At 56.9% G+C, this 25,896-nt stretch overlaps 9 protein-coding genes across 9 annotated transcripts; 5 read left to right on the top strand and 4 right to left on the bottom strand.

Moving 5' to 3' along the window:
* Positions 1-50: 50 nt before the first annotated feature.
* B0H18DRAFT_1123297 (uncharacterized protein) lies at positions 51-3,677 on the bottom strand (the record flags this gene model as incomplete). The annotated part of the gene is made up of 9 exons (XM_048034670.1): positions 51-349; positions 402-1,057; positions 1,122-1,260; positions 1,315-1,488; positions 1,542-1,969; positions 2,022-2,587; positions 2,645-3,016; positions 3,077-3,292; positions 3,339-3,677. The coding sequence occupies 9 exons, from the start codon at positions 3,675-3,677 to the stop codon at positions 51-53; spliced, it is 3,189 nt and encodes a 1,062-aa protein (XP_047888712.1).
* A 1,491-nt stretch (positions 3,678-5,168) lies between these two features.
* Positions 5,169-5,912, bottom strand: B0H18DRAFT_1123296 (uncharacterized protein; the record flags this gene model as incomplete). The annotated part of the gene is made up of 2 exons (XM_048034669.1): positions 5,169-5,775; positions 5,827-5,912. The coding sequence occupies 2 exons, from the start codon at positions 5,910-5,912 to the stop codon at positions 5,169-5,171; spliced, it is 693 nt and encodes a 230-aa protein (XP_047888711.1).
* A 209-nt stretch (positions 5,913-6,121) lies between these two features.
* On the bottom strand, positions 6,122-6,863 carry B0H18DRAFT_1123295 (uncharacterized protein; the record flags this gene model as incomplete). Its single annotated transcript, XM_048034668.1, has 4 exons — positions 6,122-6,248; positions 6,303-6,597; positions 6,649-6,693; positions 6,749-6,863. The coding sequence occupies 4 exons, from the start codon at positions 6,861-6,863 to the stop codon at positions 6,122-6,124; spliced, it is 582 nt and encodes a 193-aa protein (XP_047888710.1).
* Positions 6,864-7,353: 490 nt separating this feature from the next.
* On the top strand, positions 7,354-10,231 carry B0H18DRAFT_1123294 (uncharacterized protein; the record flags this gene model as incomplete). Its single annotated transcript, XM_048034667.1, has 5 exons — positions 7,354-7,584; positions 7,638-8,029; positions 8,086-8,214; positions 8,265-8,368; positions 8,424-10,231. The coding sequence occupies 5 exons, from the start codon at positions 7,354-7,356 to the stop codon at positions 10,229-10,231; spliced, it is 2,664 nt and encodes an 887-aa protein (XP_047888709.1).
* A 1,265-nt stretch (positions 10,232-11,496) lies between these two features.
* B0H18DRAFT_1214381 (uncharacterized protein) lies at positions 11,497-13,121 on the top strand (the record flags this gene model as incomplete). Its single annotated transcript, XM_048036573.1, has 1 exon — positions 11,497-13,121. One exon carries the CDS (start codon positions 11,497-11,499, stop codon positions 12,670-12,672), a length of 1,176 nt encoding a protein of 391 aa, XP_047888708.1. The 3' UTR covers positions 12,673-13,121.
* A 3,043-nt stretch (positions 13,122-16,164) lies between these two features.
* B0H18DRAFT_938114 (fatty acid desaturase-domain-containing protein) lies at positions 16,165-19,352 on the bottom strand. The gene is made up of 15 exons (XM_048041829.1): positions 18,571-19,352; positions 18,389-18,396; positions 18,181-18,297; positions 17,863-17,938; positions 17,725-17,809; positions 17,640-17,660; positions 17,529-17,571; positions 17,433-17,472; positions 17,212-17,327; positions 17,142-17,155; positions 17,025-17,079; positions 16,890-16,973; positions 16,785-16,833; positions 16,669-16,736; positions 16,165-16,614 (listed from the first exon to the last, which is right to left on the bottom strand). Exons 1-15 carry the CDS (start codon positions 18,911-18,913, stop codon positions 16,432-16,434), a joined length of 1,302 nt encoding a protein of 433 aa, XP_047888707.1. The 5' UTR covers positions 18,914-19,352; the 3' UTR covers positions 16,165-16,431.
* On the top strand, positions 19,262-19,731 carry B0H18DRAFT_684719 (uncharacterized protein). Its single transcript, XM_048039165.1, has 2 exons — positions 19,262-19,304; positions 19,356-19,731. Exon 2 carries the CDS (start codon positions 19,438-19,440, stop codon positions 19,678-19,680), a length of 243 nt encoding a protein of 80 aa, XP_047888706.1. The 5' UTR covers positions 19,262-19,304; positions 19,356-19,437; the 3' UTR covers positions 19,681-19,731.
* A 2,221-nt stretch (positions 19,732-21,952) lies between these two features.
* On the top strand, positions 21,953-23,666 carry B0H18DRAFT_958132 (uncharacterized protein; the record flags this gene model as incomplete). The annotated part of the gene is made up of 2 exons (XM_048042659.1): positions 21,953-22,008; positions 22,085-23,666. 2 exons carry the CDS (start codon positions 21,953-21,955, stop codon positions 23,664-23,666), a joined length of 1,638 nt encoding a protein of 545 aa, XP_047888705.1.
* A 650-nt stretch (positions 23,667-24,316) lies between these two features.
* On the top strand, positions 24,317-25,891 carry B0H18DRAFT_1123290 (uncharacterized protein; the record flags this gene model as incomplete). The annotated part of the gene is made up of 3 exons (XM_048034666.1): positions 24,317-24,334; positions 24,430-24,884; positions 25,366-25,891. The coding sequence occupies 3 exons, from the start codon at positions 24,317-24,319 to the stop codon at positions 25,889-25,891; spliced, it is 999 nt and encodes a 332-aa protein (XP_047888704.1).
* Positions 25,892-25,896: the final 5 nt, after the last annotated feature.

Here is a 25,896-nt window from a genome sequence, read left to right as displayed (position 1 = left end):
TGGTAAGTCACACATGTGTACGGAGGGCCACAACGGGAAGATGGTCATTACTAATTCAACTCTAACGTAGTTCTAAGTAGGAGGTACTCGGGAACTGAATGCCAAGCACCGACGCAATAGTCATGCAGCGCCTGCCGGATATCCGCCTGCCGACGTGCATAAGCCCGACGGCCTTCAGCATGCTCCGGCACGTTCCCTATAGAGACCTCTCTTCCAGCACAATCCAACCACCACTGGATGTGCCATTTGAAGAAGGCAAGAACACGTCGCATCTCCTCGCTGAGAAGCTGGCACTCCTCGTCCCAGCGCATGGCTCTCGCGCGAGCCTTGCACCACTCAATCCGTACGGCTAAGGGTCGATGTCATACTCTGCTTCGATTTTAAACACGGGGAATTCTTACCTTCTTGGTCGTCCTCATCATCCGCGCTCCCTGAGGCCCCACTTGTCCGCCATATCCACGAGATAGTCTTGCGCCCCTCGGTCTCATCGTCGAGGCCTTGATGCATTGCACGAACATCGGTTCGGAGCAGAGGACGGAGGATCTTCTGCCAGTGTGTGGCGTCTCCAGGGTCTATGGTGAGGAGTGCCGCGTGAGCTGCGCGATAGCGTTCGGCGTCGGCGTCGATCTTCGCCTGGACGGAGTCGATGTATGCGCGGGATCTTGTGTTATAACGTTGGCCCCTGACGTCTCGGTCTTTGATGTGAAAAAGCTTCGTGCGGGCACGAAGATGGCGCCGCAGTTGCTCTAGCGAGTCATTAGCCTGCGCGAAGCGTAAGCGTCTTTCGATCTCGAGCACGCTCGAGGGCAGCGTCACGCGATGATCGCCCAAAACAGTAGATGGGAGGTAGAGTGGAATATTCTCGGCGAGAACTGGAGCAGCTGAGGCCTCCGCAGCTCGACTTCGTACCGCAGCTACACCTGGCATGTAGAGATCTTGGACTTCTCGCCAGGCATCAATGCGGACTTGAAGATTATTGCGTCGACGGATGACGTTCGCGCGCTGATCATCCGGAGAGTGGGAGGTCAATTCAGCGGCATCGGACCGTAGACGTCGTCTGAAGCACACATTATTAGTCCAGCATAAGACGGGCCTGTATTAGTAGAGAAGGTAGTACATACTGAGCTTCCTCCATCTCGAGACCCGCCGTGATCAGGATACTTGGCGATATCTTCTCATGTAGAAGCACGAGGCTCCCATCGGTTATGCCCGTGGATTCTTCTTCAGCTAGCTCGCGTCGGACAGCTGCCAGTGTGATAGCTGCGACGATTGGGTTAATCAGTCGATGTGACATACGAAGGAGACGGCTCTTACGATGACGCGTCACTACAAAGGGGTTAAGATCTGCACCCTCCTCCCATGCTTCAACTTGCTGCTTCCATTCGGCCACCCGCGTCGGATCCGTGACGGCAGTGAGTTCGTTGAAGATGACAACGTGCTTGCAGCACTCTTCGACGGCATTCTTCACACGGTCAAGGAGTGTTTTGGCTATGGAACAATCAAAACCGATAGAACTATGAGCACATTAAGTAGCGACATACCGAGGTGCGTGATTTTTCGCCAATTGTAGTCACCGAAGGCATCATCGAGGACGTCGCGGCGAGACCCTGGACCCATTTCCTTCGTGCTGCCCGAAAACCCATTCACTGCGGCCCAGCCACGCTCGACGGCTTCACCATCGGTACGTCCTACGCCTTTGGTGTAGTTGAAGGAGAACTTCGTTTGGCAGCTGTCCTGGTGCGCCGGTAAGTGGAATTTCGGTATTAGAAATGTTATGGTCCGCTTGTCGAAGTCCCACTGTGGGTCGTAATGAAGCATCCTGTTCCATAGGTTAACACCCCACTGACAAGCGATGTCGTACGAGACAACAAGACGGACGTTGCCACTTCGTGTGAGCGTGGAGTCGTTCGCTGCCGAGGGGAGGCTCTGTCGAACACTGCTGGCGAACAGGTAGTCCATGTTGACGTATCTGCTCGACTTCAGTGATGTCGCCCCGCTTTGTCGACGCACCAACAACATACCTTTCGCCCTTCTGTAGATCGCCGACAGAACATGGACGCTTCATGTCGTGGCGCGTGCACTCGACCGTAGCCACACCACTGGTGGCTGTACCGTGACTTCCACGCATGTTCGCGAGCTTTACAGCGTCGTGGTTGTTGCACGTGTTTGAGTCTTCTATATCCAGCTTGCCGTGCTTCTCCAGGTGCGCCTTGTATGCCTTCTCTTCCACGAAGTACGCGATACCGTTGTTGAAGCCTGGGTCGGCAGCGTCGGACGAGACCTTCTTCCGCTTCAAGCGGAAGTTGGCGTCTATCCCGAGAAACAGACGGTATAGCCAACTGAGACGGGAGGTCAGCAATGGAAATTCTCGGGCAGCTCGCACGAAAACTGGCCTTCGTTCCGAAGGTGCATTTTCCCAGTCATCTGGCAGATTCTTGCCAGGTTGCGGGCACGCGGGGCAGAGCACCGCACACGAACCAGGGGCCGTTCCCTTCGCTCCTAGCGGGTCATGACCACGGCCAAATCGCTTGAGGAGCTTGAGGTGCATCCAAACGCGTGACATTCGCATGAAGCTGATGTACCTAGACTGTCGACACATTTTCGTGAGTGCAACAGGAGCATCAGAGGTGGCTATGCACAATACCTTCACATCGCTCGTCCCTGTGTTGTCAGTTAGACGAGCAAGTGTGTTATAGAACTCAAAGCCGGATACCTTCGACTGATTGTGCAGGAGGTGGTAGTACTCCATGAGTCGAAACGTCGCTGCTGTTTTTGGGTCGACACCCGTCGCCGGAAGAAGTCGGGCGCGAAGTAGCTGGATTGATTTTGCTTGTGCCGTTTCGCAGCCACAGTAATCGACCGCGACCTCATTCACACCAGACAAGTCTAATACGATGAAGTCATCTCCGAATGCCTTGACCGGGTTAGCACACTGCTCGCCCACTGGGTGTCCGAGTTGTATACGGAGCCCTGCTTGCTTGAGTGTCGTCCTACAGAAACACGTTCCGGACCAGAGCTGATTAGTCATGAGTGATAAGTACTGTCGCCTTTTTGTAGAGTTATAGTCGTGGCTCACCCTCAAACGGTGGAATGGGTTCCGGTGATGTCGCTTGATAGTACACGACTTGCAGTACAACCTTAGATCTTCACAATCCTCGCAACGGTAGTCTGCTTGACCCTCCCAGCACCCGGCACAAGTTCCGTCGGTGAAACCGCATCGGCCCTCGAGACGCAGAAGCTCCGAGAGCCATTCATCGATGTCATGTCGCCGCCAGTCTTCGAGGGGGTTTTCCTGTTTCTGTGTCAGTAGGCAATACAAATCAGTCGAAAACACGCACGCTCGCAGTGCGCTTGCGCTTGTTCACGAAATCCAGCATGTCACCGATGTCGTGGAAGAACTCAGCTGGCAGAGTCTCAAAAGCTTCGCCATCGTCGACATCAAGTGGGTCGGAAGAGCGTTCAGATGCATCTCCGAGCGCGGACGCAGTGTTGCCGGCTTCGGGCACATTCTGGGGCACTGGATTTGCAGCGGATACTGAGGTGGCCTTCAAAGAGACGGACAACGCCGACGATGCAACGGAGAGATGGCGGTGAACGGGCTCGGGGTTAGTGTCATCTAGTCGGTAGAACTGCACATCTGGGGCACGGCGACGGCGTTTTCGTGCAGGTAGGGGCATAGTAGCCAAGCAGCGCAGTAGATAGTTGCGAGTACGAGCCCGAGATTCTGACGGGACAACAAAGTGTCGACCCTCGGAATGAACTGGCTTTCTCTCGATCCCAACAAAAAATGAAAAAAGCAAGATGAAAATTGGCCAGAATCGTGAACATTCGTCGACGATACTCCATCAATTCGTCCGGCGCACGGATGTATTACAGGAGTCGACGTGTCAGGACCATGGTGAACGTACGTCGGATATGAGTTTTGGAATTTGCAAACACGACCCGTTCTTGCACCGCCCGAAGCGACGTGCTAGCATATTGCTGGTCCGTCCCTATCGGCAGAATAAATGAGGATTTAGTAGGAACGTACTTGAGATTGATCCTGCACCCACCGAAGCATCAACTAAAGGGTGCGGGATACGCCATGAAACAGGAACCCCGATCTGAAATAGGAGACATGTCAGCCATGAATAGCTGACGTCGCCCGCCGTTGAACTCTGTTTGCTCCATACATGCCCAGACCGGAGAGTCACTGACAGGGAAGTTTCAGCAACTCACGCACTAGCCTGAGAGTACCCAAAAGACGACGCCCTAGCAGATCGACGATCTGAGGAACAGGGTGTCGTGATAGCGGGTGTTTCAACTTGACATGAGTTCTTTTGCCGGATAGCGAGCCCCCAACCAACCGGAACCTGTAAGGGCATTCACAACTGCGGGTGGTTACTCATAGAGAACGAGCTCACCTTGATGACGGCAGGGTGTTCGTGGAGTCTCGTCACTGATCACGACGCTCCCTGAAGCATCGGCTGGTATACTTCGTGTAGTAGTAGGAGATAAGTCGCGAGCGTGCTTGAGGACCCGATTTGGACTCACCAGCTTGGGAGATAGAGGGTAGATGACAAAGATCCTCTTCTGTCGATGGTGACAGGCGCGTTGAGTGTTGACTGTTTGGCGACAACAGCGAGTTCGGTAGAGATAACAGGAGAGAACCTTCATAGACGCCGTCAAGCAGAAGGTGTAAAGCCTGCCTATTTTGGCAGTGAGCGCTCGGGCTACAACAGATCGACTAGCCAATGAGGGCCCAGATAGCGGTCAGCGGGATGCTGGCCAGGATATGTTTTCGTGTGTAAACCCTACGTGCAGGCCGCTACAGGGACAATGAGACATGAACTTGTATACAATGATCATTCAAAAGTGAACCCAGGCATATATATCAGCAAAACGGGACGTAACAGAACTGGATTCGAGGTCATGGAGTAGTAGTGACTACTAGTAGTAGCATAGACTATTGTACGACTGCGACGAGCAATACTCTGGCTAGACAACTTAACTCCTTGACACCAACTTCTCTCAAGATCTTGCTCGCCATGTTGGTGGCCCGAGTGTGAGTATACAATCAAGATACTGACTGCGTTGCGGAGAGTCGGGATACAGTTCGGAAGTTCAGCGACACAAGCTGGCGAGTCATTCAGTCTGGACAAGTGTTTGCATTGTTGTATCACATTCAACTAGCATACGGGGCTGTGGTACAACATCTGCCATGGCAATGATTCATTATAGAAACTTCGCTCATACTCGACAGTACTCGACTCCAGAAGCTGGAGTTCCAACGCCAGGCAGCAGACAATTCGCGCCGCCCATTCAGTACCGACCACCCTCACAACGGCCGTCTGCGTCAAGATCTCCTTCGGTACCGCATCCACCCAGCTCTGCAGCCGTATATCCACTTCCTCCTGTAGTCTCTCAGCCAGACCCTTGCCTCCGATCGTCTTGAACAGCGCATACCTCTCCCGCCCGCTCTCCTTCAACAGCCAGTATTGCCACGAGTTCAGAATCCGTGTGAGCTCGTTCAGGACGTGATCTACGTCTGTAAACAGCTCGTCGTTTTCTGAGAAATCCTTCGAGTACTGAGTGGGGATGACGAGGTTGTAGGGTCGTGTATAGAGGCCCAGATCTGAACACTCGGTTGAGCTCACGAGGATTCGAAACGGCTTCCTAGCATGGGTGAGAACGGCGAATGATATCCCTTCGATCTTCTGGGGAAACGGGGTTGGAAAGTGGCCGTGGCGTGACGCGTACTGGACACGGCTCTGTGCTGCTCGCTGAGCCTTCCCGCTGCAAGACAACTTAGCAATGACGAGATGATTGCACGATGAAGGCTCTTACCGCCCTGTTGCACTATACTTCGCCTGCTGAGACCGCTTGGCTGCGTGTTTGTCTGCAAGAGTGAGATACTTCGCCCGTCGTCCCATTCTCGAGCAAGTACAGTGTGAGGGTACGCAAGCACGTGTATTGATTCAAGCGTAACAACGAGGCTCGGAGTGGGGTTCTACAGCTGCCAAGAAGATGATACAAACAGGATACTGAGGGACGAGGACGCGGCATGTGGGCAAACACTACGGCATGAGGAGCAGGGAAATTTTCGTAGTGATGGAGCAAGCCCCAGCCTCACATGTCCAGACTACATGATGACGGCAACAGTCCCGTTTGAAGCGGCCCTCATAAACGCCGCGAGCGCAGCGCTGAATGTCGGGTAGCGCTGGAACACCGCGTTCGGCACTCCAATCACCAACGGAGCCACCAGCATCCTGGGCGAATATTATCAGTGCGTCGCGACTCAGAGAGAAACTGTAATGCTGTACCAGTCACGAAAAATTCCAACGGCCTGGCCACGTGTGATACAGTACCACCTAACAGTCCCGACGCTGCCACCGGACTCGGCGTCCTCGATCGGACGATGATGGTTCCCGAAGTTCGTGCCGGTGTGCTCGTCACTGCCAGCAGCAGCCGGCAGTGTTCCACGACCGGCACCGCTATTACCCGCCGTCGACTGTGCAGGTCGCGCGAGGGGAACAGAGCCCGGGGCCGCAGCAGCACCGCATCCACCCTGAGAGCTATTGCCGGCAGCTGAGGACGATGGCAACGGCGCCGAAACCGCTGTCAAACATCAGTAATGTGTGCCTAACTAACCGTTCCGACTGCACATACTCGGGTGGTTTTCATTGTCTACATCTCGCCACATCTGACGCTCTTCTGCAAATTCCTTTAGCATGCCTGGACGGATGTCGCAACTGTGAACGGGACTTACCTTCCTGCTCCTGGACAAGCGAAAGTGCATCCAGGAGTTGTTGCAACTGGTTCAAAGTGAACCGCGGCTCGCTGTCCGGAGGCGGGTTGTCGACGTTTTTCCCCTTGTTCACCATGGTGATGCCGGCAGTGTGTGCAATGACTGGGAGATGGGGTCTTGCAAGATCGCACCGTCCCTCTCGGCTCATTTATGCGCTACACGCAACAGCCGATGACAGAAGTTTATCAGCATGCAGTTGCGGCGATAACAACTACCTTACCTGGATTTGATTCTCATGCCTCGGCTAACGGTGGTTTATTCGCAGCGCGACTCATTTCCAGGGTCGAGACCTCCAAGCAGCCGGCTGTTGAGCCATTGGTCGAGCAACAGCACCCGCACCAATTTGATGCGGTTTGCTGGAGAAGCTAACGTACTACTGCGTATGACACCGTCAGTTCTTCGTGCGACATCTGACAAACTGCGTGAAAATCGACTTCGTACCGTCCATGCCAAGGGGCCGAGGCAGCTTGTTGGCGCTGCCTTATATAGAACGGGCTCGCTGATGTATGAGGGTTTGCAGCTATAGACTAAGCTGCGACACATCGCCGCACCCGGATCCGCACTTCATGGCTCCGACACGCTGGTCCACCGAGGCAGAAACTTCCTTCTTGCTGTCGAAGGTGGACACGTTCCGGACACATCAGTTATCGCAGAGTCTGCAGCGGTTCTGGCCCACAGTGTACCGTGAGTGGTTCGCCGCGTTCCCGGAGAAACCCAGGGTCCTTCCAGACGTCGAGGGTGAGCTGTCACAAGAACAAAATGAGCGGCTACAATTAGCCATTCAGAGTCGTCAGAAGGTACGCACACGTATGTCACGATGACCAACAGTCTGCTGACCTGTGTACCGAAGCAAATTTATAACTGGTTTAATAACCTGAGTAGTCAGCAAAATCGGAAAGCAAAATCGACGTCGACGCGGGTATCCGCAAACCTTTTCAAAAAGAAATCGTCTCGTGGCCTGAAGGAGATCGAGGTATACTCCCGTAAGTATTATGACGATCGGGTCAAACCACTTGTGGACGAAGAGTTGAAGGGGCGCACCAACGTTTCGAGAGGCGAGAGGCTCAATATTATCAAGGCTAAGACCGAGGAGAAGTTCAAGGTCGAAACCGAGAGTATCAAAGCTGAGATCAAAGCGGATATGCTTGCGCTTCGAACAATGGCAGCGACTTCGGAAAAGGACGGTGAAGAGGGGGACGAAGACGCGGATGAGAACACGATCAATGCTGTGGTGTGCCAGTCGTACGTACGCCGATGCCAATAGCTGCATGTGGTGAACTGAGCAAGCTTTTCTACAGAGTGATCGAGGACCTACCTGCAATTCTTCGACAGTTATTCCGCGAGATTCATCGTAAGACGGGCTGGTACTTTTTGGTTCTTGCTGCTGGAGAAGTGCCCGGGTCCGATGGTCAGATCGAGAGCCTTGCGTAAGCGAGTATTGCACGTTTACTGCATCCACGGAACTCACGTTGTGTAGTTTTCATCAGGAAGGGGACGATATCGAATATAACATCGGCAGGATGAGCAATTTTGTGTCTCAATTCGTCCGACCCTTTCTCGAATATGTGAAAGAAGAGATAGGTGAGTTCGATAGAGGAATATGAGAGGCGCCATCACTTACTTACTTGTTACCTAGCTGACGCCCGCTCTCGCCAACAATCGAAGCAGAGCACAAGCCCGCCTCTCACGTCTACCCCGGGAAGTCCAGATGTGCCGTCGACACCTGCATCCTCGAGCCAGGAACTGAACGCGACGCCGCAAGTACCACCCAGCACTGAGCCAACACTCACCAACATGGAGCGGTCGCCGGCCACAGAACCCGCTGGGGTTGGCGCCTCTGGAGGCGAGGAAGACGCCGCCCGTGCGTCACCTGCGACGGACACTCCTACCGAGATGCGCTTGTTAGATCGCGTCTCGTCCCATCATGTACCTGCTGGGGTGCTCCCGTCTTCTGTTGGTCAGGGCGATGCGAGTTCGCTGCTCCCCTTGCCTGTGTCAGTGGTGGACGAGAGTGGAGATGTCATAGCAGCGGACGGACCGGTCGTTGAACTACACGGCGTGTCCAGCGCGATGCCATCTGTGCCTGGATTCGCTGGGGAGTTAGACGGACTATACCAGGACGAGGATGACATTGATTATTCTTCGATCGACTTTTCCCTCATCGACTTCCCTCCCACGAACGTTTCGGCTATCCCACCTGCGATCTCTTCTGGCGTCCCGCAATTGTCTGTCCCTGCGCCCGAGGCGCCGACATCGTTCTGGTCCATACAACCGGATGGATTGATGTACGGCAGCGACGTCGTCCACGCCAGCTCGAGCACACCGGCATTCGGGGACTCGGCAACCTTCTCAATGTATCCATCTGACATGGGCCCTATGTCAGTGTCGTCCTCCTCGATGAACGTACCGTTGTCGTCAACCAACTTTCCATCTTCCGCCCCATCGTCCTTCGCGGACTTCCTGGCTCCGCCGTCCATGACGAACTTCCCGTCCTCCTCGTCGACATTCCCAGCCTCGCATTCGTCCAATGTGGACTTTTCACCGGCAGCTGGGCCATTTGCTGCTTGGAACCCTGCTCCACCGAACTCGGACCCATTGACGTCTGCGTCATATACGTCAGTACAAGGGCAGAGCACGTCCTCTGGTAGGAACGCAGCTATACCCGCGTCGCAATGGGACTTGCCCGTCCGGCCCTCCATCTCGCAGCCTTCGCCTGTCCATACCCCCATCTTGCAGCCTTGGTCGTCGTCAGTTTCCGAGCCATCTAAGACACCTGGGCCATCTCACCTTCCTGTCGCGACATCTGCAGTACCTCGGCGCCCACAAGCAGACCCGCCTCGTCGTCAGATAGCACACCAAGGAGCACCCAATGCTCCGACTGCGGCTTCAGTCATGATGGCGAAGGCTACACAATCAGCCTATCGTCAGTTCTCATCGCCCGTCTCGAGTATACGGGGCGCTGACGACGCTTCTCTGTCGCAGCATGTCGACCCTCTCTCAGCAGCCGTGCCCGAGGAACCGTCTGCTATTTCGACCTCCATGGTGCTTCAGTCCCCGTCTACGTCGTCTCTGCCCGTCAACACAACACAACTACGCCTTCCGCCGGATGCGACAACTCACCTGCGCAATCCGCCCGACGCGACGATAGGAGAGCCGTCTGGTGGAAACAGTGGCCAGATGAGCAGAGACGACGTGCATCCAGAGATCTCGACGGCCGCGGCATCTTCAATGACGATGCCCAATGAGCAGGCGGACACCGACGATGGTGAGCGGGGTAGGCCCAAGCGTACACGTCGGCGCCCGATGCGTCCGGATGAGTCCCCTGTCAGGCCCGAGAAAGGGAAGAGTAGTGTACAGAACGCGGAGATAGAGATGGAGACGGCAGCGGGGAAGAAGCGGCCTGCAGCACAGAACCAGGGAGGCGCGGTGAAAAGGCGTAAGTAGAACGATGAAGGGCTGGTCTTCGTCGTTGGAAAGGGGGCTACGAATATCTTGCATCCGGACTTACTGCGATAATTGTATATACTATACCTTCTTGAATGACATGCAGAACGAGTTGAGGTTGCTTGCTGAGGACCATTGTCTTGCGGAACGGACTTGGAATGCGATCGAGAGATAGTTTACGAGGAGTCATGAGGGGGCTTTACAGCGCCGACAACCCTCAGCATTGTACCGTGTATCATACAGTCACTTCACGGTACAATGTTTGCTTACCACTCACGGCTATACCAGGTCTCCAACGTCCTCGCCTCCAATGTCCTCGCCTCCTAAGTCCTCAGCCTCCTACGTCCTCAGCCTACGTCCTCAGCCTCCTTCGAATTCTTCACCGGCGAGTGGTGAGCACCTGGAAAGTGTAGTTCTATCGTGAGCTCACTCCTTGTAATGAAAGAAGGTACTCACCGTGAACAGTGATCGCAGTTCGTAGAGGGAACTACCAGTGAGCCGAGCTGAGACTTAGAGAACGACGAGGACTGTGCATTGTCCCACGGTCATGCAAGGTACTCGTAAGCGCTAAGTCCGTTTCGTAGCACTCGTACTGTAATCCCTCCCTTCGGCACGAGTCAGTGGAGTGCTTTCGCGAGAGACATCATGAACGGTGAATGAATACGCACCGCGACGCACGCGAGGGGCGACCACAGCCTAGTATTTCCAGCGCGTGAGCGAGTAACGGGCAGCGCGCTATGCGCCCGACGCATGCCCGATTTGGATGCATGCCCGATTTGGAAGGAACAGCGCTGGACCGCATCTGGCACAAGGAGGACCACGTCTCCGCAGGGGCCAAGCGCAGTCCCGGCCGGGCATAAGAACGGCGCCGCCATTCCAAGCTGTTCGGCATGAAGGGGACTAACCAATAATAGTATATACAGTCAGTATCAATCTACCAGGTCTCATGCATAAACCGTCTGTAGCGCGATGTATGATTCATACATCGCTGCATGCTCTGATACATCAGGCCTCTACGATATGATGTATGATTTGTACATCACTTCACACGTCGCTCATACATCCACAGGCCATCTGCGAGCTACAATGTTTATGTATCAGAGCTGTACTGTAAGGACAAGTATTTTATGTATCAGGATGAGGGCTACGCCTGCCCAAGGAGCGAGGACTCGACGCAGTGCGAGACTGGGCAGGCAGGCGGCCCAGGAAACTTGAACGCGCACGGTCCAGCGGAACGTGAGCAGCCACAGAGTGTGGATCCGAGTATGGGGGAGCCTCGGAGAGGAGGTAGACCTGGCGGTCAGCCGGACAGGGCGGTCAACGCGGTAGAACGTGGACCGCGAGACTCGGAGTGCCTTCTACTCATTGAGTCGGCCGAGCTGAACATCCCGGAGGAAGCGCACGATGACGGGCTGGGAAGCTGTTGTCATCTCGACAAGCACGGGCAGTGGATCATCGAGTTCCTTTCGCGCGAAGAGGCGAAGAAGGCAGTAGCGGAGGCAGATCAGCGGTTGCGTAGCGGGTTCGTGCGCAGATCAGGGGCAGCTCGAGGACATACCACACAAGACACCGAGCAGAATGAATGGTTAGCGCGGAACCGTGTACACGAGCGCGTACGACTCAGGGCCGTGGTCTCGGAGAGCGAGAGGGAGGAGCAGTGGACACGGTGCGAGACTGGAGAAGCACGCGGCCCGGGTCGACGAGTCGGAGGAAACCAAATCTGTGACGCGCATAGTCCGGCGAACCGAGAACATCCGCACAAGAGGCGTCGGAGAGGAGCCGGACCTAGTGGCCAGCCGGTCGGCGCGATCGACGCGGAAGAACGTGGACGACGAGAGTGCCTACTCTTGGAGTCAGCCGAGCTCAGCATCCCGGAGGAAGAGCACGATGACGAGCTGGATAGCTGTTGCCACCTCGATGACTGTGGGCATTGGATCGTCGAATATCTTCCGCGCGACGAGGCGAGGAAGGCGGTAGCGGAGGCAGATCGGCGCTTGCAAGACGGGTTCATGCGCAGTTCAAGGGCAGCCCGAGGACACACCCCAGACGGTACCGACCGGAATGAAGGATCGTACCAGGGGTGCAAGTATGCGAGGGCCGACCCAATAACCTCAAGCAGCACAACCGTGGCACACAAACACGGACTAGTCGGAGAGTGCCTACTCGTCAAGTGCACCGAGCTCAGGGACCCGGAAGAGGTCTGCGGCGACGAGCTACTTGTCAGCTCCCATCACCCGGAGGAAGAGATCCGTTGGGCTGTCGAATACCTGCCATGGGCAGACACGGAGAGGGCGTTTGCCAAGGCGGAACGAGACTGCGGCTGGCTCGACAAGGATGAGGATCGCATGCGCGGTTTCGACGCGACTCGAGGACGCAGGGTAGAAGATGATCGAGCGGACGGACTCGCGTCATTCATGTCGCAGTGGATCGCTCTCGGTTAGGCAGTGTTGTTGCGGGGAGTAGGTGACCGGGGACGGTCACAATTCGAGTAAGGGGGAGATGTGGGGAGTGCCTCCCACATAGGCCCGGACAGTACGTATATCGCTTATTTTGGGCTATCTGGTCAGTGCCGTTCCCTCCGAGCACATTGACAGCCTTCGCTATTCCTTCCGATACCCCATCTCTACTGTACTTGATGGACTTCGCGCGATTTCGCATTACTTACCATATATAGCAAGTACCTACTATTAGTCAGCTTCGGCGGCATACAGTGCCACGAAGACTTGTACATACCTTAGCTCTCCCCGGACCTTGAATCTAGACATCTGCGAGCATAGCTTGCGCATTCCCCATACACTCGCCGGAGCGGGGAGAGGCTCCCTGGGTCAGTCAGTGTTGACCGACTCGGGATCAAGAATCTTTCGGACGAACGCAGCGCCACGTAATCGGGGACAAGGACTCGCGGAACGAGTACAGGGATTTGCGGAACGAGCATAGGATCTCGCGGAACGAGGATAGGACCCCGCGGAGCGAGTATAAGGATCAGCAGGACCTGCTTAGGAGCTCGCGGAACGAGCATAGGAACTCGCGGAACGAGATAGGAGCTCGCGGAACGAGCGTAGGAGCTCGCGGAACGAGTACGAGGATCAGCAGGGCTAGCTTAGGAGCTCGCGGAACGAGCACAGGAACCTGCGGAACAAGGAGGGCAACCACGGAACGAGAACGAGGCAACCGCGGAAACGAGTTCAGCAAGCGTAGTGACTGCGGAGCGAGAGAACGAGTCGGAAACAGAGGGATTTGCGAGGCTCGGAGAACCGAGGACGAGGTCAGCGAGCCTGAGGCATCGTTGTGAGATCACTCCCCGGCACGTCTCCCCTCCACTTTCATAGTATACTATTCCGATCCACCCATGTCACCTCTACCCCCGAAGCAACGGATCACCCCACCCCTCGAACATCATCGCGCCCGGGGGTATCCCACTCCCGAGCTACACAGCGCGTCTCAGCCCAGCACGACGCGTGACGGAGCGAAGGTGGCAGGCGGCTGGTTGCCGTGGGGAGAGAGGACACGCAGGTGCGTCGTCGCGACACCACACGCGCGCGGAGCACGCCGGACGGCGCAGTGCACACGCGAGACACTGCTCAGGGTCGGGTGCAGCACCCTCGCGTGCACCGGCCAACGCGCACCCTGCATCGGACACGGCGCGAGGCGCCGACCGCGCTCGTCGGTGGCGGCCCCGGTGGGTGTGTTCCGTCCCGGCTGGTACGCGCACGGTGTGTTGGTCGCCTCGACGCCGGCGCCACGGCCGACGAACCGGGTCAGCACAGATCGTCCGTGGGCGCAGGCGCTCACATGGACGGCCTCGGTCGGAAAACGCGTGCTCCCGTGCGGTCGGCGGGCCTCGCCGTGGACGGTACCGGCGGGGGGTATGGGCTCTCGAGGACCGCACATGGATGGGGCAGCAGCTTGCGCTCGGACGGCCTCAGAGACGGCGCGCAGGATGTCCTGTGCAGCTCGCGCCGGGTGGACGCGGTGCCCCGTCCGCGTGAGGCTATCTACGTAGGTACAAGCAAATATATTTCTGCGGGAGGAAATTGCGATCAGCATGGAGCGAGGGCAGCCTTCGATTGAAGACGAAAGCTGACGCGGCTGGAGACAACGGGTGGTCGCCGTTCGTCTCGGACCCGTGTGACGTGGCATCTCACGAGTGTCGGGTCGTAGCGAATGAGCTATGTGAAGGTGCGAATGCAGTTGGACAGTGCATGCACGAACATTGGTGCGTTGTGAGGTGGTTGCTGCGCGTCGCAGCAATGAGCTCGGCTTGCTGACTGCGGAAGTGTCCCGAGTAGCGCGTCAGTCAACTCCGGGGTGCAGAAACCATGCCATGGCACTCACCCATGGATCGCACACTGATACCAGGCATTGACCGGACCACCGACACATCGATGACGAGACCCGCATCGTCGGCGCCGAGCGAGAGGACTGTGTTTCTGCAACGAGCCCGGGCAAGGACGGCTCACCATTCACATCGAGTACAGGTGGGCTTTCGGACGTAGCCACTGATGGCGGGAAGGACACCACTTCAGGCCTCAGCCAAGTTATAGTTCGCCGGGGTGGCCCGTGCGTGGTAAACGGGCATGCCCCGGAATATCGTTTCAGGTCCGCTTGCACGCGGCATCAGATGCCCGCTACTGCGAACTTCTGCGGCGTCCCTTACTGGTGCTTCTCTTGCGATGAGTCACGGTCATCAAGTGGGCTTCCAGCGCACGGACTCCAGTGACGCGGGCCTATTCCTTGATGCCATTCACATAGTATACGTGCTGTTGGATGTTTCGCTCCAGCGGTCGGTGTGCGGCAGGCGGTCGCTTTTGTATGTTCTCCGTTGCGTGGTATTGGCCGCGAGAGGACGGTGCAGGCTGAGCTCTTTAATGGGTGCATCACGTCGTGGGCTTGGCACACGTGAGACAGACCACCCAGAACAGATGAATTTGCTGCGGGAGACACGGACGAAAGCAGGATTGACAGAGGGACAAAGAAGCGCCCGGAGCGTCGTTGCGACAGCCACTGGCGTCCGAGAGCCTCGTGTTCACACGAAGCCCTCGGAGATCGCACCGGGCCAGACAGCTGCTCATGTGATTTCACTCGGTCCGGAGGCAATTGCCGTTTTAGGCGAGGACCAAACAGCACCACATTGAGGACGTGTCGTCCCGGTCTGTGCGTTCACCGTTCACACTCACTCGCGCACGCTCACGCTGTCCGAGCTTTGCACCTCGTATCTGCCACAGTGTGCTACTAAGCCACTCGTATCCGGTCGCGAGATATGGCCCTGATCAGTGCAACACCTCCGAATACCTAGGCCCTCCGATATGTGAGCCCTTCTCTGCCTGTACTCGGCATGTCGCGCTCGGGCCACATGAATACATCCTACACTGGTGGATCCGCTGTTCCTGGACCGTGGCCAAATGCTAGGCCATCCCATTCTGTCTGGCAAAATAGCACGAGCATCATCTGCCCGTTCTTGTGTTTACCTTCCCGGAAACATCCTGGATTGCCTGCCCGTCGCGTTACCCAGTCCGCTCTGGGTCACCACGAGCAGTGAGAGGGCGAGCTCATAGTCCTCTGAGTTCTGACACTGAGGCCAACACTCCCACGAGTCGTGCTGCCTTGCCCATCACACGCAGGGGTCTCGGACGGCACCTGTCTCTTCCAGTCATCATGCTTGATGCCAGCGGAGCGGCTGCCGTAGCATCTGTGACGAAAGCTATATGTTCTGCTGACGGGCGAGTAGCGGATGGGTTCTGATAGAGACGAGTGCTGGATGCAGGGGGTTGAGTGACCTATATGTGTATGCCCTGTTTGACAAAGCTGATACAGTCTGGACAGCAGCATCTGTCCTCTGGTCAGCGGGTGAAGTGCGCGACAAGGGCATGTACGTACGACTGGATTTTCTGTCCTCATACTGTAGTTCAAGCAGCATGCATGAAGCATACATAGAGTGGAATATACGAGACTGTTGTGATCATAGCGTGGAGTGTGAGTTCAAGAGCAGTGTGCCCACCTACCATGTTGCCGCTACGCATGTTGCCGCTACACTATGTTGCCTCTACGTGATGTTGCCCTCTACACCATGTTGCCTCTACAACCCCCAACTGCACCTATCTCCCCACTTTGCAGCGGACAGTCCACGGGCGCTTCTGGCCCTCCATAGATGCACAGCATCTCAATCACCCATCACATCCTCCTCCTCGTCCTGCACCCCTTCAAATCCAACTCGGCCGCTTCCTTCGCACCATCAACACACCCGCTTCCTTCGCGGGACACACATCCGCGACGCAGCACTCCCGCACGGCCTCGCCGCGCATGTTCTTGAAGAACACGACGTCGCCCGTGCTCTCGACGAACTTGCACTGCGTGAAGCTCCGCCAGAGCGCATAGAGCGTCGGCTGGCGATATCCGCATCAGACGACGAGCGAACGGGCTCGGACGAGGCGACTCACCGTCGAGTCGTAGTAGTAGTAGTCCCCGAGCACGGGCTTGATCGCCTCCGTCACGTCAGGGAGGTTATCTGCCGGGAGAGTCAGCAGAGGTTCAACGTGAACGGAAGGGCACTCACAGAACGGCACCCCGACGAAGAAGTGGTGGGCGACGTGGTCGTGCGCGATCTGAGCCGAGAGCTCGCCAGTCAGCCACGCGCGTTGATTGAAGAGCGGAGACTCACGCCGTGCCAGAAGAACCGCCCGACCCAGCCAAAGATCGGCCGGTCGACCGTCGCGAGTGCGCCCCGGAGGAACGTCCACTGGCCCTTTGCGCATGAAAGTCAGCATACGTCCACGTCAGCACTATGGCAACGTACTCTGTAATACGGCACAGTAGGGTCCGAGTGCTGCAGGTACGTCACCGTCACGATCCTGAGTCACCCGCAGACAACGCCATCAGCATCTCCCTGTCTCGTTGAACGGGATAGATTCACCAGTTATGGGCCCACTGTTGACGATGTAGATGAGACGCGCCGGGCAGACGAATGAAGCGGAGGGACGTACCAGCCACGGCACGAGGTACATCCTCCACACCGTGCCCGACCCCGAGTTCCACCCCCAGACACCGAGGAGCGCGAGCATCCCCGCGATCAGGACATCCGAGACGACGACAAGGTGTCCTAGTCATGGGATATCGTTCAGCCCCCACAATTGTCACAACAGCCGAGCTAGGGCAACCGTCCGAGCAGAGACAGGATGTGTGCGGATAGAACAGGACGGCTTACGTTCCTCGGGTCGGAAGAGCTTCGAGCTCGGCTTGTAGTGCTACACCGCGCGTGGTAATCCAACGGCGTGTTGCGCGTCGACGAAACATGACCTACACTCGTTCCAGGCGGATACTTCGGGTTTCCCTTGCGATTATGTCTGTGCGAGATGAGGCGCGGACCTCAGTGCTCAGTTGACCGGGGATGTGAGGAAGACGAGAGGCATACATCAAGTAGAGCTGGAAGCCCCTACGAGCCGCACCCACAATCAACTTGGACCCGAGAGAGGTAACACAACGTCGAGCGCACGCACAGGAATTGCCGGAGGACCATCTTCCGAAGCGTGTATAGCGGCGTCTCCTCAATCATCTCGTGGTAGTCTATCGCACTCGCCTTCTCTGCTCCCCCGTCCTCAGAACCGCGCGACGCCAACGACGGAGACGCGACGCACCTTCCGGCGGCAGGTTGAACTCCTCGCGCGTCTGCGGGTGGTACGTCTCGTCGCGGTGGAGGTTGTTCGTGCCTTTCTACCGGACGAAAGTCTGATCAGCGCTGGCCTCACCGTATCAATCGCCGCGATCGCACACGAAACCCGCTGTCTGGGACACATACAGGCGACACGTCGCAGACAGCGCGAGCCATCGCAGAGGACGCGGAGACAAGTCAGACATCCCCGTCCGACGCACAGAGGCAGCGCGGCAAGCAGAGCGGATATGCAGCGGCGCGCAACAGTCCGGAGCGCTGAACGACATAGCGGGAGAGGACTCACATGGTGAGACCGGTGGGTCGCCCGCCATGCCCAGTACGGCGTGAGGACGAACGTGTGGAGTCCCATTCCGAGGAGCGCGTTCACCCATGGCTTCGGCGAGAGCGCGTCGTGGCCGCACTGTGCGCAGCCGGGGTGGAGTGGGCGAGGCAGCAAGGTGATTGTCAGCCTGGGAGTGCTTCAACGGTGCAGGACAGCGGGATCCGCGCACCTCGTGTCCTGTGGCAAGTGCGGGAGGTCAGTGAGATGCAGAGTGTTTCGCAGATGCGCAAGCACTAGGTCGGAAACTCTGCAGCGGCTGCGTCCGAAGAACGGAGCAACATAGCATACAAGCATCCGGACCCGCCATCGAAACGGGCGCGAACTGCATACAAGAGCGGAACAAGTACTCACCGAGCGTCCAGATGCCCATGAACGCAATGCTCTGCCAGAACCAGTACGTCCACCACATAAGCCATCGCAGCGCATCCTCGACGCGCCCTCCCCTCGTCATGCCAGACCGATCGAGCAACACCCCCACGAGGACATCGATGCGCGTTGCGAACAGATAGAAGCAGTAGGTGAGGAGGACGTGGCGACCGACGTAGAGCAGACACTTTGGCGTCGATCGGGCAAAGAGATGCTTGGGCACGGCTGCGTGGACGGCCTTGATGGAGAGCGAGGGCGGGGGCGGGGCGAAGGGCGTGCGGGTGCGGGCGGTGTACTCGGGCGAGTCGGTGGCGCGGAGGAGGGCCATGATCGGGGGTGGGCTGGCAGGGGGCGGGGTGGGAAGGACACGCGCGGGGTCTTTGCTGGACGGCGGACATGGCGGTCTCCCAGGCTCAGAGGCTGTCAGTGTCACGGCGGAATGCTGGGGATATGGAAGCTTCGAATTATTGCGGCGCGTTCATTTCCGGTGGCGCGACACGGTCACGCCACAAAGGCGCTTCTCGAAGGGCGGCTAAGAAGAGGCAGCTAAGCGCTGAGCGCTGAGCGCTGAGCCTTCAAGCTCAAGTTCGACGACGCGGACGACGTAGAATACCAGAGCTGTCGAAGCCCCGGCCACATCGACGCACGCCAAGTTCCTGTGCTATGTGCTATTGAAGCATGTTTCCTATCGAGACGAGATGGCGAGTTGAGCTCACCGCGTACGTTCACATATCAACACCCTTCAATAGCACGCTCATGCAAAGGAGCAGGATATCTCCTGACCGTCTCGTACGCATGAAGCGTTACGGTACGACATCATACAAGGAGCGGCTCACCGAATGTTAAAGCGTCATGGCGAGCCCATCGCTTGAACTCACGCTCTCCGGTGAGCCCTTCGACCCCTTGAAGCATCATCTTACGGCGCTGACAGCTGACTCGGATGGAAGAACTCTCGCGCGTCTGGTGGTGAGAAAGGATCTAACCCGGCGTCGCGGTTATTGCGATGCCTGTGAGAGGGCGTCGAGAGTGGTTCGAACGGGCATGGCCTTCGGTACAGCAGAGCGGGTGTTTTTTCGAATTCATCTGAAATTCTGAAAACATATGTTCGGAGTGACTACTAGAATATGCGCTTCACGATGTAGTTTCAGCGCCGAGAACGCCATGAGCACTGACAGAACTCACCTTGTACTCGACCGTTACTGGTCTACAACCTGCGGGAAGCGGTATCTGATATCCGAGGGCGCGAATAGAATGTCTTTGACTATTCTACAAGAACACCTGCACCGGCTGCGACGTACATTCGCGCTTGGCACGTCCTCCCGTCGACACTCCCGTTGCTGCGTGTGACTGGCAGGGCGCAGCGATCGACGATACGCCCCGTCCCGTCGTCCGTCCATCTCAGACCCCCGTGCTACATCAATATCTGCCCAGCATATGTCTCCCAAAGCGAACCCACCAGCATTCCGCATGGTCATTCGCGCTCAATCGTGGACGCTCAATGCGTTGTACCTTGTATCTACGCAAGGTAGTCCGGGTTGTACGGGACGAGTCACTGTCTTCCGGCCAGATGACGTGTTCGTAACCACCGCAGTGTGCAGACTTGCGCACAGGCTCTTTGAGAGCTGACCGGCAGCTGAATGAACTCCCTACCAAGTACAGCTAACCTCTCACCGTTAGCAGCAAGCTTGACTCGAGAACGCAAGCTTTGCTCACGAATTACACACCGTCTTGCCTTCGTCGGCTGTGCACGAGCGCTGCATCGCGTTCGTGGCAGCGCGCTCTGGTATCAGTGGTCACGGCGGATGGGCGACGTACGCATGGAGTAGATACTGTATATACCGAGTACTTCCCTGAGTTTCGCTTCGAGGGGCATGCTGCGTGCAAATCTCCCCGAGGTTGTTTCGCATGCTCTCCACGCGCGGACATCGGTTCTATGTATGTAGTACAGGGTCAGTGAAGCGCAAGACATGTTTATAAGGAGTCGCCGTACGAGCATGTTATACAGTCTGCGGGCGTCGCGGTCAGTTCACCGTCGCACTGAAACCGGACGAGCATGCGGTCGGCTGCATACGCACACTCAGGGACGGACACTTTCCGTCACTGTACCTCTACCAAGCCGTCGCACTGATGCTGTCCAGGCACGTCGAAGCGTTGGTACAGCGCACCATAGCTTCGACGGGCGTGGGCAGGGCAGAGACGCCGCGTAGTGCTATGGTGGTCCGAAGGACGTCGTCGTCAGCAGCGCTGCACGCGCTACAGTTGTCAAAGGCGGGGTATGACACGTCGCGTCGGCAGCTGTCATAGTTGATGGGATGTCCGGGAGTTGGGTCGTCAGCATTCAAGACTGAAGTACTGACGTTAGAGGGGGCATACCTTAGTGACCGGGTGGTATTGAATTCGCTGGCGTCGGCGCGAGTCGGACCTAGTGATCTCACTGCAGGTCGTCAAGTTCGCGGTACACTATGAAGCAGAAAACGTCAGCGAGGGACCGGCTGATGTGTGGTGGATTACCAGTGTTGCGAGGAGCCGTGCTCGCACGGACACTTTGTCAATGCTAGGTTGAAGGCCCGATCACCGTCGTGATGTTCCTCGGCACACTGCGTGGCCGTGCTTGGCGGAACGCTCCTGGGACACGGCAGGCTAGGGTTCACAGACGTCGATAGAGGAGACCTTCGGCGGCGCGGGGAGCCAACCGTCCCCGGTCTGACGTGTCGGATCGTGTCACGTCCAGGCCTTTCAAGCGGGCGTCCGGGGAGGCATATTCGAGTGCGAGTAAGCATCCGAGTCTGTGAGCATACGTACCTCGCCAACTCATCTACCTTCCCGGCTTGCCTCTCATACGTACAGCTTCGCTGTGATACGCAGTCTTGAGCTCAAGTTTTCGAGACGTTGTCCCAGCTTGAACCTTCGTGCAGACATTGGGTAGCTAATAAGTCGCTTTACTGGAGTGGAGCACGGGAGAACATCGACGTACCAAGTCAAAACCGACGCGCCGGCATCGCTGAGGTTGCTGAAAGGAACAAAGGACGGTATACGCTGGGAAAGAAGTAGGTTCATAGACGCTCCTTATTCTATAAGACTTGGACACTGACCTAGATTTGCGACAAGACTGATCGACTCAGTGGGAAGAAGACCGTGACGGAGGAGATGGGAGCACGAGGAGACCAGAGGAGGCGCCTAATTCGGGGCCCAGCTTGCAGTAGCACCGTCACGCTGTAGGTCGCCCGCTCAACATCCCCGTCTTCTTGCTGACCGACCACTCCGGACGTCCTTCTCATGATACTTAGAGGAGGTCAAGGTTGTCGGCGACGTCGACCAGAACGCGCTCCGCCACCGCCCCGCGAAGCGCTTAGCGGTCGCTGAGTGCATGTTTCGAACAATCGATCCTTTCACCTCCCTCTCCTCCTCCTCCCTTGTTCAAACGTAAGTCGTCTTCGCGCTGCTTGAATGAAAAATATGCGACTAACATGATGATATTTTTGTGACGGCTGCTCTGAAGGATTGAAGTGATGGTGAACATCGACATTGTCGCCCGGCTTTTCACATCTTGCATGAAGGACCCGGCGCGTCCGAAGGGCTGCGCAAGAGCACTCTGCGGCTGCCTTCACCTATTGGATGGGGAAGGCAAAGACGACCGCTTCGCGCTATTCGAGCGCTACTTCAGGCCCAACGACGAACACTACGAGCATCTCCGCAAGACATACCCTGAGTACTTGAGCGCATGTGCTGCCTTCCTGAGCCAGCCACGCTCGACTCAGGATGAAGAGGAACTCGAAGTCTCTTTGCAGAGGTGCTCATGCTCAGCCATAGGCACATTGGGCCCCGATCAGAGGGTGATGCTGGGTTGGCTGCATACCTTTGAGGTCGCTCACAAGTTTGCCCTCGACGATTTCATTCAAGCGCTCGTTCGTCACTTAGCCGGCATACTCCACAATGCAGTCAAAACAAAGACCGTTGGCGGTGTCTCTGCCAAGAGCGGCCTCAAACGGAACCGCAAAAAGCATGCCGGAAGTCCTCTGTGGCCCGTGGATGCTGGCCAGCTTCTTCCTCATGGCCTGGAGCAGTCAATGAAAGGCTACGCCGATTCCTTCCGCTGGTGCCCACCTGACAGATTTCATGATGGCCTTTCGCTCGTCGGCAATCTTCTTTCCATCTGCGGCCGATCCATGATTCCCCATCTGCTCCAGTTCCTCCCCGATATGCCGTTAAGAGTCACCGGCCTAACTACTTCTCTTTGCCAAGAGCGCATGGCGACACTTGGGGCACCTGTCGATTTTGAAGTGGAACGCAGCTGGGCGTGCACCTTCCTCGTTCTCATGGACTTTTGCAGAACCATCATGAACCTCGGGGAATGGAATCCGGCCGACATCTCGCTGTTCGTTCGCGTGGCTGCACCGTACAAGGGTTCAATGAAGAGCCTCGGCCTCCTCTTCGTGTGCGACACCATTCTCAATCACCTGCCGCCTTTCCGAGAGGGTACCACTCTCTTTGGCGACGAGCCTTTTGGCGAGCTCGCCGTCTTCTTCGCTCGCTTCGGCGCGATGTTTTATTCTCACAGACCACCCGACGACACTACCGTCTACCACGAGGCAATCCTCCACCTACACGCGCAACTAACCGACAGCTTTTCGGACCCTGTCCAAGTCGCATGGGAGGGTTTTGCCTGGCTTTCCACGATACGCCGCTGCTGCGCGCCGGGATGCCCCAAGACGTTTGCGTCCGCCCAGCGGACGTTCGCTCGATGTGCAGGTTGCGGCGTCCCACGCTACTGCTCGCGCGAATGCCAGAAACATGCCTGGAAAGATGCGGCATTTCCGCACAAGGACGTTTGCGCGAAGCTGCGCGCTCTCAAGGAGAGGACGAACCTCGGGATGAAAGATCATGCCCCGACTGAAAGCGAGCGCCAGCTATTCATCGATGCGTGCAGAGCGGATGAAGAGCTCACGACGCTCGCTCAGGAGTGTGGGGCACATTTGTGGGACATGAGGAAGGCGCGTGGGGACGAATCTGTACCAGAGGCATTTGGGGCATTTCAAGCACGGCTAGCGACCAGAGGTGATTCAACCACCACGACGAAATGACCCCTTTACCCACTGTCTCGTAACTGATGTATGTATCTTGGCGATTCTCGTCTTCAACTTGATCCAATGCTCGCCATTGCATTAGACACTTGGACGGCATAGTAGACGGTCGCTCCTCCGACTGAGAGTGGTCCAACATTGCACCTGCCGCAAACCAACGCATACATATCGAAGCCCATCTAGGATACCGATGCTCCAGACTGGACGCAGTCACACCACAAAGGTGCTTCCCGCTACATACTTAGAGAAGGGTGACTGAGGAATGGCTGAGCCTGCGACGACGTCGATGAGTGCTTGATCGCACTCGGGTTCGCAGAAACAGTAGACTGTACTGTGCAAATGACTAGCGTGTAATGATCCTGTCTGTAAGCAACACCATCAGCATTCTACTGACTCGTTCGCGTTAAGTTTGATGTGCTCGCCAGGTAACTTACTTATGTACTCCGAGTCGCACCCGCCTTCTACCGACTCTGAATCTACGTCACGGTGGCGTGACCGCGTCCCGACGCGTGTCGCAACGACCGTGACTTGCACTCGACCACCATTAATATTGTACCTCTCTGTTCCCTCCACAAATGTCAGTAACTCGTATCTCATGAAATGCTATTGTGTTGCTAACATATTAGTAGACTGCCCGCAGGCGCAACACAATGGCCGACAAGGAGGAGGTAAGTAGCTCTGTTTTTCGCATCCTGCATGAAGGATCCGGGATCATCCGGCGCGTCCAACCCACTGCGCCAGAGTTCTCTGCAGTTGCCTCCAGGTATTGGATGGTTCGGAACCATATGAGCCCTCCGCGCTGTACCGACCCTACCTCGTGCCTCAAAACAAAGACTACGAGGACATCCGTAGGATATACTCCGAAGGCCTGAATGCGTCTGTCGCATTCCTGACCTTGCCTCGCTCAAACAAGGAGACTGATGACCTCGACGCCTTTCTCAGTTCGTGCTTATGCTCATTCTCGCCGGCCAAGAATGCGACAGAGGCGAGACTGTTGCTGTGGCTGCACGCATTCGAGGCTGCTCGTCGGCTCATCCTCCGGGACTTAACCGAAGCGTTCATCCGCCATCTTGGCGGTGTACTCAACCATGCAGTTGAATCAAGGACTGTTGGGGGTACTACTGCGATGGGTGGCCTTAGCAAGCACCGTAACAAGCATGCCGGAAAGCCTCTTTGGCCGACGGACCCCAGCCAACTCATCCCTTACGGCCTTCAGCAGTCAGTAAAGGGGTATGCCACGTCGTTTCGCTTGTGTCGCGACGACAGGTTCCAGGATACCCTTCTACTCGTCACCAGGTTGCTTGCTATCTGTGGTGGAACCATAATCCATCAGCTACTCCGATTTCAGCCCGAATGGCCGTTGAAAATCACCCGACTCACTACTGCCGTCTGTGAAGAGCGCACCCGGACGCTAGGGGAGTCCATCGGCATCACCACCCAGGCAAGCTGGATGTATACCCTCCTCCTTATCATGCAGTTCTCTTCACACATCGCGGAGACCGGGCAGGTGGATCCATCAGACCTCGTACTAATACGAGGGTTCGGACGAGGCCCACATCCACGGCCTTCTCTTCGTGTGCGACACCATCCTTAAACACCTTCCGCAAGGGAATGACTCTTTTCACGGAAGATTTCGTCAGCCAGGTCACCAACTTCTTCGCCCGCATTGGCAACACATGCTACTGCGTCCGGTTCCCAGGGATAAAGCGGCGTACCACCCAGGGATTCTCCACCAGCATGCGGTTATGCTCACCTCTATTGAGGACCCTCTGAGCTCGGCCTTCGATGGGTTCGGCTGGGCGTCCAGGGCGCGGCACTGCTGCGCGCCAGAGTGTGGCGAAACGTTCGCCACCGCCGGCCGCGCCTTCGCCCGCTGTTCAGGCTGCAGCGTCCTGCGCTACTGCTCGCGTCCGTGCCAGTCACGCGCATGGAAGCATGCGACGGTCCCGCACAAGGATGTCTGCATGAAGCTGCGCGTGCTGAGGGAGCGGACGCACCTCCCGCAGGATCGAGAGTTGAAGCGCGAGCGCGATCGCCAGGCGTTCGTTGAGGCGTGCAGCGCGGATGGGGAGCTCGCGATGTTTGCGCAGGACTGGGGGATGCATTGGCACGAGTTGACCCACACGCGGCGGAACCACGGTGGAGGCTTCAAATTGGATGAGTACCGGGTGTGGGAGATATCGCCAGCTACCGGGCTCGGTGTCCAGATTGCTGGTTCGAGTTGAGCCTT

This window comes from Fomitopsis serialis (genome assembly GCF_022376445.1).
Source record: "Fomitopsis serialis strain Sig1Antser10 chromosome Unknown B0H18scaffold_94, whole genome shotgun sequence".
Classification (NCBI taxonomy): Eukaryota; Fungi; Basidiomycota; class Agaricomycetes; order Polyporales; family Fomitopsidaceae; genus Fomitopsis; species Fomitopsis serialis.
This window is presented reverse-complemented; position numbering and strand designations above follow the sequence as displayed.